Genomic DNA, 12,434 nt, shown 5'->3' with positions numbered 1-12,434 from the left:
GATCAATATTGATAACTGGACTATTACATTTTCAGTGGTAAGAGAATTAAGTAATTTTTAGGGCCTACTCTGTTATACTGTACAGGTATATAATGAAATGTGATTTAACTTGTGAAAATTTTTTCCACCTTTAGCCATGATTGAGAATAAGTACATTAGACAGAAATAAATAAGAAAATCTTAAATAGCCAACATCTTTGGAGTTGAAAATAATGTTATTTATAATTTTATGTACATAGAAACAGCGTTGAAGGATATACAAGATACGGTGAACAAAGCTTATTCCTGAGGAGTAAGGCTTGTACACAGGATAAGGGAAGGATTAACATATATTTTTTAAAAAGTTCAAATGTATATATACTTTGAACTCTTTAATACGAGCATGCAATAATTCATGATCAAATAAAAACTTAAGTAAAAATGAAAAGATGTACGTGATGGTGACCAAAAGATCATGATCTATAGACCAAAACACTGGGCATTTCATGAAGCATCTTATTCTGTTTTCATTTTTGTCCATGTTTAATAGTGAACTTAGCTATTTCAAGAATATATTTATTATTTTTATGTCTTTACTGAGCACTAGTATCATGAAAATAGTTGAGGCTAAAAGTGACAGTTGAGATGATGTATTTAGAAATATTTAAAACATATTAAGTGCAGTAAAAAGAAATAACTTTCATAAGTAATTTAGATATTAATACTCAGGGCTAGTACTGTTTCTCTGTACCAATGGAAAGTTCACTTACATAGATAATTTTTGATGATAGAGGAATAACTCATTTCTTCTGTTTTATTCAATGTAACATCCACCTAGATATTCAATCATCTTGATAGTTTATAACAGCTCTGTACCAACTTCAGAAATAAAAAAAGGCTTTAGTGGTCCCAAGCAACCCACAGCTCCAGGCAGAACCCATGGCACCAGGCTACCCATGGCTTGTGAACCCAGGCTTCCAGTATGTTCCAGAGTTGACCTGCTTTCATGACCCAGGGAGGCTCCTGTGCCCCCAGGTTCCCAATCGGGTCCTTCAAACCCTGGAGACAGGTGGCCTCCCACAAACCCAGGCTCTTGGCTGGCTCAGCCAGGCCAACTACCACAGATCCTGGCTTTTGATCCACCTCAGCACCAGGCCAGCTCCTGTGCCCCGCTCCCCTACTCCTTCCCCATCCACCCAGTGCCAGGATGGCCCCTGCAGATCTAGACTTGAGACTGGCTCCCGTGAATCTAGGATCTGTGCTTGTCCCAGAACCAAACCAGCCTCAGCAGACCCTTCAGGGTACCAAAACTCTCAGGTTACAGGTTAACTCTGGAGACCCCAAGCTCCAGGCTGAGCCTAACACCAAGCCAGACGCAATGGCACAACCCTCCACTCTGGCTCCCATGAAATCAGGCTCCCAGAGAACCCTAGTACAAAATGAGACCCTGTGGACCCAGATGCCAATTATCCCGATTGCCTGGTTGGCCTTTGTTGACCTAGGATCCGTGTCCACACACACACAGACCCAGGTCTCAGGCCAATCACCTCAGACTCAAGTGCCAAGCCCACCCTAGTGACCCAGGTTCCAGGCCCACCTCTGCAGACTCAGGCACTAGGTTGGTCCTTGTATATTTAAGTGCTAGTCCTGACACCTGCTGACTAGACAGCAGACCTGCCCATGCAAAGGCTCCAGCAGGACGCCTGCCTTCAGACACCACCGCTGGCCCTCTCAGTGTCTCTGGATGGGCTGATTAGTGAAGGCCTTTGACTGTGCAAGCTAATCTGTAAAGACTGGAAGAGGCACGTACTTCCTTAAATGTATAGACTCTAATACAAGGCAACAAGGATCATGAGCTGAGAGAGTACATCGCCATAGACCTGCCATACAAGGAATGCTGAAAGGTGTTCTTTAAGCTGAAATGAAAAGAGTTTAATTAGTAACAAAAACATATGAAAGTTTAAAATATACTGTAAAGATAAATATATAGTCAAATTCAGAATAATCTAATACTGTAATATGTTGGTATATTAGACACTCAACTAAGTATTATGATAGTTTTTCAGAGAAATTCTGTTTGAGGTCAGTCTAATGAAAAAGAACAGATATGCTATTTTAGATAGTGAGAATAATATGGAAAAATTCATAAGTAAATAATTTATGTTCAAATTATGAGGTATTGGATTCGTGAAAGTGGAGAGTAGTTATTAGAAAATACTGCAAAATTAAGTCTCAAAAGTAGGACAAAAGTGATTATAATATACCCTGAAAACCAGGAGAGAAGTCTGGATTTGAAATGATGAGTATAATTAGAAGCTCATGTAGATTCTTGAAGAGAGGAGTAATATAATTGTCAATAATAATAATAATGCTAGTTAACATTCACTGTGTTGATTTTGTGCCAGGCCTTGTTTGAAGAGCTTTGCATATACTAACCCATTTTGTTCTGAAAAGAAAGAACATACCTATTTTTCTCTACTCTTTTTCTTACACAATAGAAAATTGAGAAATGGAGAAATTAAGACATTCACCCAAGTTATACATTTAATAAGTGGTGAAAATAGAATTCAAACTCAGGCAGTCTAGCAATAGAAGTAATGCATTAACAATTTTAACAGTCTGCCTATCATAATTTACAAAGACAGCTCTGAAAAATGGTACAGCTTTAGAAAATGCACAAAAAAATGAGCACCGCAGAAACTAGTTTATGGTCTAGGAAACTCTTAGAGTTAATGCAGGCATGAAATGAGGACTACACAAATACTGAGAAAAAGATGAACTGAGAAATATTTTGAAGAACAAGGGCATGAGTCAAGTTCCCTGGAAGTAGAAATTGAGACTGGAATTCAGTGTGCATGGTTTATTTAAGGAGTGTCCTCAGAAGAAAAGAAGCAAGATATGGCAGAAGAAAGAGCAGATAAAGGATGTTGTCTCAGTTGGAACCTTGCTTCATCTTTAACTCCCAAAAATCTCTGGAGTATGACTTGCCGCAGAGTTAGTCCTGCCCTAAGGAAAAGGGACAGTACGTTATATCCAGGTTCTATTAGTCATTGCCACTGGGCCCAGTTGCAGGTGGAGAGAGGGAAGGTTGGGGAGGTTGACGGATGAGATGAGAGGAGCAGGACCACATAAATTCCCAGGGAGGTAGCTCCTGTTTGGCCAAGTGTGTTTCTGGAGAAGGAGTAGCTGAGAACAGTTAGGTGCTAATGCCAGCGGTGCTGGATACATAGTTGTGTCACATAAAGGAGCTCTGGACAGGGCAGCCACAAAGTCCAATACAAAAGAAAAGATGGATTTTGAGTCTTATGATATAGGCAATAAAGGAGAAGGAGACATAAACAATGATTTTATAATATCTACTATGAAAGTTCAATATATTGGTGGTGCATCAATTAGAATCAGGGAAGCAAAAATGAAAGAAAACCTCACAGGAAAGGCTTTCATTTAGTTTAGGGCATACCGACATACTACTGGGATATCTGGTGAGAAGTTTCTACAGGCATTCCGGAGACGAGGCTAGATATAAAACTACCATTACAGTATTCATTAAGGCCATGCACAAAAATAATTCTGAATCAGTGAGTGTTAAGGCAAACTTTTAAAAGCCTGATTGAAAACCTGGAGTAATGAAAAGGTCAAGGAGTAAGAGAAAGACGAGAAGCCAGTGAATCAGAAGTAAGCTGAGATAAGGACATCTGCACTGAGTTAGCTAAAAAGGGATTTAAAGATGGTGTGGGAGGTCAACAATGTCAAACACCACGATAAATTGGAGTGGATTTAGAAAAGTTTAATAGATTTCAAAGGAAATACACTTGTGGTGTCCTCAAGAAGAGATTTTCCAGAGTGACTGCATGTATCCGCTTTTATGTGTATTTTTTACTCCTGCTTCCCTTGCATTAATAGAAGCGATTATGCACATATGTAAAGATATTACTTTGTGCTATTCATTACATCCCTCTTCTAAAATCTAATGCAAATTTTACATGTCACTAAATCCAAATGCAGCATAAACTTTTCTACACTTCTCTTTTTGAGTTAGCAGTGTTCTGTATGTTATAGTGATTGAGAAGATTTCATGTAATTATTTAACGTTGAATTCTATAGTTCTCATAATATTTATCTCTATATGGATGGGGCCCTGTTGCAAATCAAGACTTTATATGTGTAAGATCAAAATTGTTAATTTTATGTCAATATACTTCTTATGTTCTAGAAAAGATATATCTCCCTCGGGTTTATTAGTTTTCACATCATACAATGATATATTTAGTTCCTATGATAAAACTGATTTTTTTAATTGGTATATAATAAATATTTTAAGATATCTGTGCCTCAATTATTTGGTTATTCTTTGAGAATTGACAGTTTAGTTACTAACTGCCCAATGAAATGTGTCACAAACTGATAATTTCAAATATTTTTAACATGTTATCACCATAGGCATTAATATTAATAGAATAATTAAAATAATCACTCATATAAAGTACTTCTTAAATGCATAAAGTATATGTTGAAGGATTTTTTTAGTTAAAAGGACTATCTCTCTTAGTGAAAGTTAATTTTCACCATACTCTTGACTTATATTATACAGAAATAAAATATATAGCAGAAATAATTGCAAAATAAATAATATAGAAAAAAAATTTCCTGATTTGAATCACGAAAACTTTTAGATTACAGTGCCCTGTATTAACCTTTCTTCCTCTCCTTTACCTTACAATGTTCTTAGAAAGAAAAGTACATCCAGAGTTTCCTGTCAAGTTGCTTAGTTTACAAATTTAAGCACCATATTTAGTTCTTTTGATATATCCCCATCACTTTTTAAGCATTTTCTTACTTATTTAATAATGGATATTTCTGTTCTTTTAGCAAGGAGCCCTTAGTGTACGCACATGTACACTCATACACGTACACGAAAATTAAGTATTTCCATTTAATATTAGGAACTATAATTTTACACTGATACCTCTGATTTCAATCTGACATCATAGCTTTTATTTTAGTCTTCTCCCTATCTGTATTTGTAACTCTATTTTCCATCAGTGAGTAACCTTTTCTTGATAATCCTCAAGAATGTACTAATTTCCTCTATTCTACTCTAAACAGAAAGAATTTCAGAATTTTTAATTCAAACAACTGTGAAAAACACATCTCTTAAGTACAGTGCACTTCTTTTTTAAGTTCTCTGTTTTTTTAGAATCATGATATATTGTTAAGTGTTTTACTCAATGTTTCTTAAATTTATATTTCCACTTAGGATATCAAAGTTCATGAAAAATCTTCCTTCTTATTTAAACAACAAAAATCACCAGAAAAAAAATGAATTTTTTTTCCTTAAAGCTATTAAAAAGCTGTTAAATAATTAAAAACTAGAGTGATGTTCCCTTTTTAGTCTCAACTTTTTTTGGGGGTGGGGCACAATATCCATTATACAACTGAAATCTATAATACATGAGAAAAGCAGGAGAATATAATTCATTGTCAAGAGTAAAATCAGTCAATTAAAATTAACCTAGAGATGATCCCGGTGTTAAAATAATCAGTAAAGGGCAGTAAAACAACTATGAATGCAATTTAAAATATATATAGAAAAAGATGAATATAATGAATAAGAAAATGAGACTATCAGGAGAGATTTGGAAAAATTCAAGTCACTAGAAATGATCTATAGTACAATAAAGAGTAAAAGAAAGTTTAAGAGAAAAATGAGCTGAGACTTAACAATCTGTGACACACTCTTAATTATTGAAACATATATGTAATTGAAATCCTAGAAAGAATTTGAAAATGAATTGGGTGAAAAAATTAGAAACTATTTGCAGATATTTTCTAAACTTGATCAAAAATATTCATCCACTGCTCTAGGAAGCTCAGAAAATCATAAGCAGAGTAAATATTAAGTAACAGCAACTAGAAATATCAAAGTTAAACTGCTAAAACACTAAGATAAAGAGAAAAAAATAAAAACCATTAGAGATAGTGACATAGTAAATCAAGAAAATAATTATAAAAGGAAATCTGATTTTCTGTTGGAAACAACGGATTCTAGGTCATAAAAGAGTATTATTTTTCTAGTCCCAAAGGAAAACAGCAATTCTCTCAATCTGGAATTCTATATCAAGTGAAATAAATTTTATATGATATTTTCAATGCAGCAAAATAAAGACATTTTCATATAAATAAAAGCTAAGAGAATTTATTGTTATCAGGCCTGCACTACAAGAAATGCTAAAGAAATGTCTTTGATTGAAGGATATTGTTTCCATATTGAAGCCCATTTCTTCAGAAATAAAGAGCCTCAGAAAAAGTAAAGGATAAATGTAAAATAAATTTTTACTTTCGCATATATACTCTTTAAAAATTATCTTGACTGAGCAAGAGGGGGTAAGCAGAATTATGATATTGTAGGTTTCTTACAATATTCATAGAGTATAATTATATTTGATGCTAAGATGTTGTTAAAGATCAATATTGTAACATCTAGACAGAGTCAGTAAACTTCTATACAGGGGCCAAATATGGCATGCATCTTGTTTTGTATGACTCATAAGCTAAAATTCACTTTTGTATTTTTTATCAATTAAAAAAAAATTTAAAGAAACTATGTGAAACTATACGCATAACTCTCAATGTTTAAAATACTTAATATCTGGCTTTTTACAGAGAAAACAATTCTCGTCCCTGCTCAAGAGAACCACTTAAAAAAATCATGCAAACATGGAAAAAGATATACTTAAAGTGTTAATGAATAAGATAAAACAAAAGACAACAAAAGATTATCCCCCCAAAAAACAAATGGAACAAATAAAAAAAGAAATATAAATTCGTAGAAAGAACTAAACCCAATATAAACAATATACATTAATAAATTTTAGAACCTAAATAAAATGGGTAAATTCTTTAAAAATGTAAAATGCAAAAGTTGATGAAGAAATAGAGCGCATAAATAAGTCTTGTGGCTTATTCAATAATTGAAATGAGATTAAAATGTCATCTTTTCCCAAAATAGCCAAACCAAGATGTTTTTCAGATAAATTCTAGAACATCTTAAAAGAAAAATTAATTGTTTCCTTCTATAAGTTATTATACAAAATTAAAGAGTTGAAGCTGCCAGCTTATTTTATGAGGTTTGTATAATCTTGATTCAAGATACAGATAACTAAATAGAAGAAAAGAAAATTATAGGTTAATTTCCCTTATGTCTATAAATAGAAAAATCCTAAAGATAATTTAGATTCAGAAAAAAAGAGGCCTTTTAAGAATTTTAACACCCATATATTATAAAAGTATTTAGCAAAGCTAGAAACAAAAGAAGTTTTCCTGACTCAATAAAGTCAACAAACATCCTACTAAAAGGAGAATCTTTAAAAGTGTTCCTTTTATGACAGGAAAAAAACACAAAGGCTCTTCCTTGATACAGCTACTGTTTAACACAACACTGGAGGTCCTGAATGAGGTTTTAAGAAAACAAAAGAAAAAGATTTATTGAGAATGAACAGGAACAGGTAAAAGGAGAGTATTTGCAGATGACATAATCATCTACATAGAGGAAAAAATATCAAAATCAAAAGACCTAGTAAGATAATTCAGTAAATGTGTTATATGAAACATGAATTTATGGAACTTTCAACTAATAAATTCTAAACCAATAAAAAACTATAAAAAAACTAATTTTTTATAAAAAGTTACTGTACACAATGCTAACAAACCGTAAAGTATATAATAATTAACCAAGAATACACAAGATAATTTTAAGAAAAAATTTAAAATTTAAATAAAAATAATTAGACAAAATATCCTAAATACATGGAGAGATATTTTATACTTTTGTATTGATAACTTTATATGATAAATATAGTAAACATTCTCAAATAAAGTCAGAAATTCGGTTCGTTTTTAATTAAAATTTTATTTGATTTATTTGAGGAATTTAACACTTAATTTAAATTTTATATGAAGAACAAAATTCCACTACTAGTTAAACAAAATAAAAGAAGGAGAATGTGCCTCATTGGATATAAAAACATATTTAGATTCACAGTATTTAATTATATATATGTATTTATATATTTATCATACCTATAAAATATTATATTGGCAAAAGACCAGGCAAATAAGCAAAAAAAGAATAGAAATCTCAGAGACAGATCAGTACACCTTCAGATTCACTGGGGCAAATCAAATTCTTTAGTGGATAGTGTGGTGAAAAGTGGGTGACTATGTAGAGAGAAATAGAATTGGATTCCTATTTTAAAAGATAGAAGAATTGAATGTTAAAGGAGAAATGTATTAAAAATGATAGAAGAAAATGTAGGAGAATGCTCTATGACCAGAGGTTGGAGCAGAATTTCCCAAATCAGTTTTTAAAAGTACATCTATAAAGCAATAAATAGATTAATAGATAGGTGATAGGTAAATACATAGATACATAGATGATTAAATAGATAGATGGATGATAGATATAGATAGGTAGATTAGATAGACAGACAGACAGATAGATAGATAGATAGATAGATAGATAGATAGATAGATAGATAGATAGATAGATAGATAGGTGACGGATACATAGATTCCTCTACACTGCATTATTGCCACTTAACATTTTTATGCTTTACATTCATGACCTAAATTAGATTCTTTGACTCTTTCAGGCTTGTTCTGAGCTCAGTCTCGGACTATTTTGCTGCCATGTTTACAAGTGATGTTTGTGAAGCCAAGCAAGAGGAGATTAAGATGGAAGGCATAGACCCCAATGCCCTCTGGGATCTTGTTCAATTTGCATATACAGGTACAGTAAAACAATTATAGCTTCACATTGATGTCTTGTGAATTATAAAATTTTAATTTAGGTTTTAAAGCTTAAAGAAAAACACAGCTGGTGTCTTTTCCAACTGAAAGACTAACAGAAAAATCAGACTACTTTTTCATTTGTTACTGGAATCGCAAATGTATATATGTATGTGTGTGTGGTGTTTGTGTGTGTGTATATAATATATATATACCTAATTATATATAATATACCTAATTATATATAATATACGTATACACACACACACACACACACACACATACACACACACACACCCCTAATTCCTTCCACAAAGAATTTAAATTGGCTTATAAAAATAAAAGTAGATGAATGAGCTTGTGATAGGAGCAGAAATGTTATTAATGATCAAATTAGAATTTGTTTATGTTCATAGTTATAGCATTAGGAAAAAAAATAGATTCTAATTTTCTTTCATTTTGCAAATGATGGATGTTAAAGCCTTCACAGAACATTTAATGTGAACTCTATAAACTAAGTCGAGAGAACGAAAATATTTATAATTGTGAAAATGACTAGGTTTTAAAGCTATTTGTTTCTGATCCTCTATATCGACATCTTCTATTGACCTTTGCACCCTATTATATTTAGTGCATTCAATTAGTTTTGCTATATTAATAAACGTGTTGAATGTTGTTTAATGTGCAAGTATTAGCTCTATCTCTAGAGAATAAATTAATGAATGAGACTTGTTTTTGCCCTCCAGAAGCTCACGGTTCAAATGGAGAAAAGAGTTAGATGAGGGGAGAAATATGATGTAATGTGAAATGTTAAAAGGGAATTAAAAGGCCTAAAGCCTGTTGTTCAGAGCATTATCAGGGTTCACATTCATTTAAAGCATTTTAATAACTTTTCAAGATTCGTGAGATAAAAGGAGACATAATAAAATCGTGTGTTAGTAGCAAAAGCAGATAGTATGAATGAATATTTTTTAGGAATGGCATGTGGTTCATTTCACCTGAACTCTTGATCGTGGTAATACAATAAGGAAATAAAGGTAGGCTAGAGCCTGAGTATCCAAGCAGCAGGGCCCTAGTTTAAAAAACTGTGTTTTTGCAGAATTTCTGGTCACAGGGAAATAAGAGATGCTCTTGTAAAGATTAGCCTCTAGAAACAAAAGGCTATAGAACTAGTGGGAATCTATCCTCTTTAAAGATTTGGCTTATCATAGAGAGGAGTTTGCTCACATTAATATAACACTTAACTCAGTAAATGAAGCCTTTTTGAAAAGGAAAATGCACACATTCAATGTGCTGAACCTCAAAGCAGCAATGTGATGGAAAGACATTTTCCAGCTTTGGTAATCTTAAAATTACATTTTGTCAACACAAAACTGCCCTGGACAATATTAAACAGGTAAGCCAGTGTTCATTCAAGACTGTTGAAACAGGGGAGAGAGGTCAGAACTCAGTCTTTACTTAATTCTGCTGAAACAGGGAGCAGGGAAGGACTTTTAAGTGCTGTAGTGAAAGAGAAGGCAGGCCATCTGTGTTTACTAATTGGCTTTGCCTAAAGGAAAAGTAAACTTTCTCCTATCTTAGTGATAGAGTTCAGTTTTATAATTTGGAGCAAGGTACCCACTCAAATTGTGCTCCTAGCCTCTCCCAAAGCCGAGATAAGGGTGCTGTCTCCCTTGATGTTGGCGTTTCAAAGGGATGGCTTCCTAGTCCTTGAGAAAAACACTCTTGGTTGTAAAACTGACAAAAAGCTTTTAAAATGATTCACTTCTCAAAGGGGTAGAGAAATAAATTACAGGTACAAGTTTTCCTAGGTAAAACCTCTAAGAAAAGGTAGGTCAAAGGCCTTGTGTCAAGAAGAAGCCTGTCTAAATTGGAATCGAGCTGAGGGAGCAGCAAAACCATCTTAGTCAATTTCAATTTGCATACAATCTGAAATAATAGTAAAGGATCACAGCCTCCCAGGAAAGAGATAGCAAACATAACCATATTATTTCTTGGAAAGAAACAAATCCTGACACAGTTTAGGAATCCTTCTAGCAACAGAAAGGCATAGATCCAACACTTACAGCCTCCTAGCCTGACAACCTTGCATTTCTCATGTGCAAAACTAGGTCAAAAGATACTCATCATCGTGCAGGACAAAGTTGGAAGGTGTTTCAAAGCTCCCTGCTGAATATACTGACCCAGATCTGGCTCTGCTTTGCAGAGGGCAGGCAGGATACAAAGCTGCCTTTCAGTTGGCACTGACACTTTGGCCTTTGCTTTGATACCCATATCTTCCTAGTGGTTGACAAATATCCAATTGTTAGTTTATAGATATACACAAGATGAAGAAATAATTTACAAGCCAATAGTGAGGGAATTTTAGGCATAGCATAAAATATGTACCTGTCTTTTGCTACATACAAGGTCACAAATTATAACAATAGAAGAGATCAAGTGAGCAATGGTATAGAAATGGATGAATAGGAGGTGTCTGTATATGTATCTACTTATCTATCTTGCCGGCTGATCTCTAAGACTTTTCTTTGTAGAGGGCTAAAAATAAATGCATCACAGAAAAGGGTGAAAATGAATGCTCAGTAAGATACGTAGAGGATCGGCCATTTGAAATTTTTTTTTTTTTTAAATTTTGAGGCTTGAGAGGCTTTGACACAACTAAGGAGGATCAACTATGTCAAGAATTATTAGTTAAATAAATATTAGCTGTGTGTTCAATAGAGATGGATAAGGGTACTTTCAAATGATTTCAAAAGAAAAATTTTTATGAGATCTAGAAAGTCTGTAAGATTTAAATAAACCATATGTAGCTAATTTATTTCATTAACTTAGAAATTAAGAAAAAGAAGCAATGGGGAGCATGGCATAGGGAATGCAGTCAGCATTAACGTAATGGCTAGGTGGAGAGCCAGAGGAGAGAAAGAGCAATCAGTTTCATAAACTATATAAATGTCTACCAATGTACTGTCTACTTGAAACTAATAATTAAATTTAAAAAAAGAAAAAGAAGCAATGCATAAAGTATTAGATTAGAATAAATTTTTGACTGACATAGCATCAATAGTTATAGAGTTTAATAATCTTTGATTTGAAGAAGATTCATCCTTTAAAGAATTTCACATAGTAAAAACTTATACATGGTAAGCTATGGGAGGCAACTTTCTAATAGCCCCACTTTTCTTCTACTCCAGCAAATTAAAATGAGAAAAAATGGGATCAGGAGCCGGGAAAAATTTTAATAGAAACTAAAGCAAATATTGAGAGTTTGTTTTTTGTTTGTTTGTTTGTTTGTTTGTTTGTTTGTTTCTTTCTTTCTTTCTTTCTTTCTTTCTTTCTTTCTTTCTTTCTTTCTTCCTCTCCTCTCTCTCTCTCATCTCTCTCTCTCTCTCTCTCTCTCTCTCTCTCTCTCTTTCTTTCTTTCTTTCTTTCTTTCTTTCTTTCTTTTTTTGGATAAATGAGAGGAGAGACCTGGGTACCAAGGAGTGAGTGCAGTGGTAGTAATAGCTCAAAGCGAACAAAATTTTTTTAAAGAACCAAGATATAATGATGAAAAGGTTAATACTTGCAAAATGTAAGATATAACAAAGGAAACCAAGTCTTTGTGTTGACATCATTAAAGAAAACCTTCTTGGAAGTATGAAGGGTAAATACACAAAATTAGCTTCTTT

General features: G+C 33.2%; 1 protein-coding gene across 2 annotated transcripts in view; it reads left to right on the top strand.

Moving 5' to 3' along the window:
• The window catches only part of KLHL1 (kelch like family member 1), a 273,818-nt gene that overhangs the window by 89,044 nt on the left and 172,340 nt on the right, over positions 1-12,434 (top strand). For both annotated transcript variants that reach the window (XM_039886823.1, XM_039886824.1), the window contains one exon: positions 8,631-8,767. In XM_039886823.1, the coding sequence (XP_039742757.1) occupies positions 8,631-8,767 (137 nt within the window). The remainder of the gene's footprint in view (positions 1-8,630; positions 8,768-12,434) is intronic.

Source organism: Pteropus medius, unplaced genomic scaffold, assembly GCF_902729225.1.
Source record: "Pteropus medius unplaced genomic scaffold, Ma_sr-lr_union100, whole genome shotgun sequence".
NCBI lineage: Eukaryota > Metazoa > Chordata > Mammalia > Chiroptera > Pteropodidae > Pteropus > Pteropus medius.
This window is presented reverse-complemented; position numbering and strand designations above follow the sequence as displayed.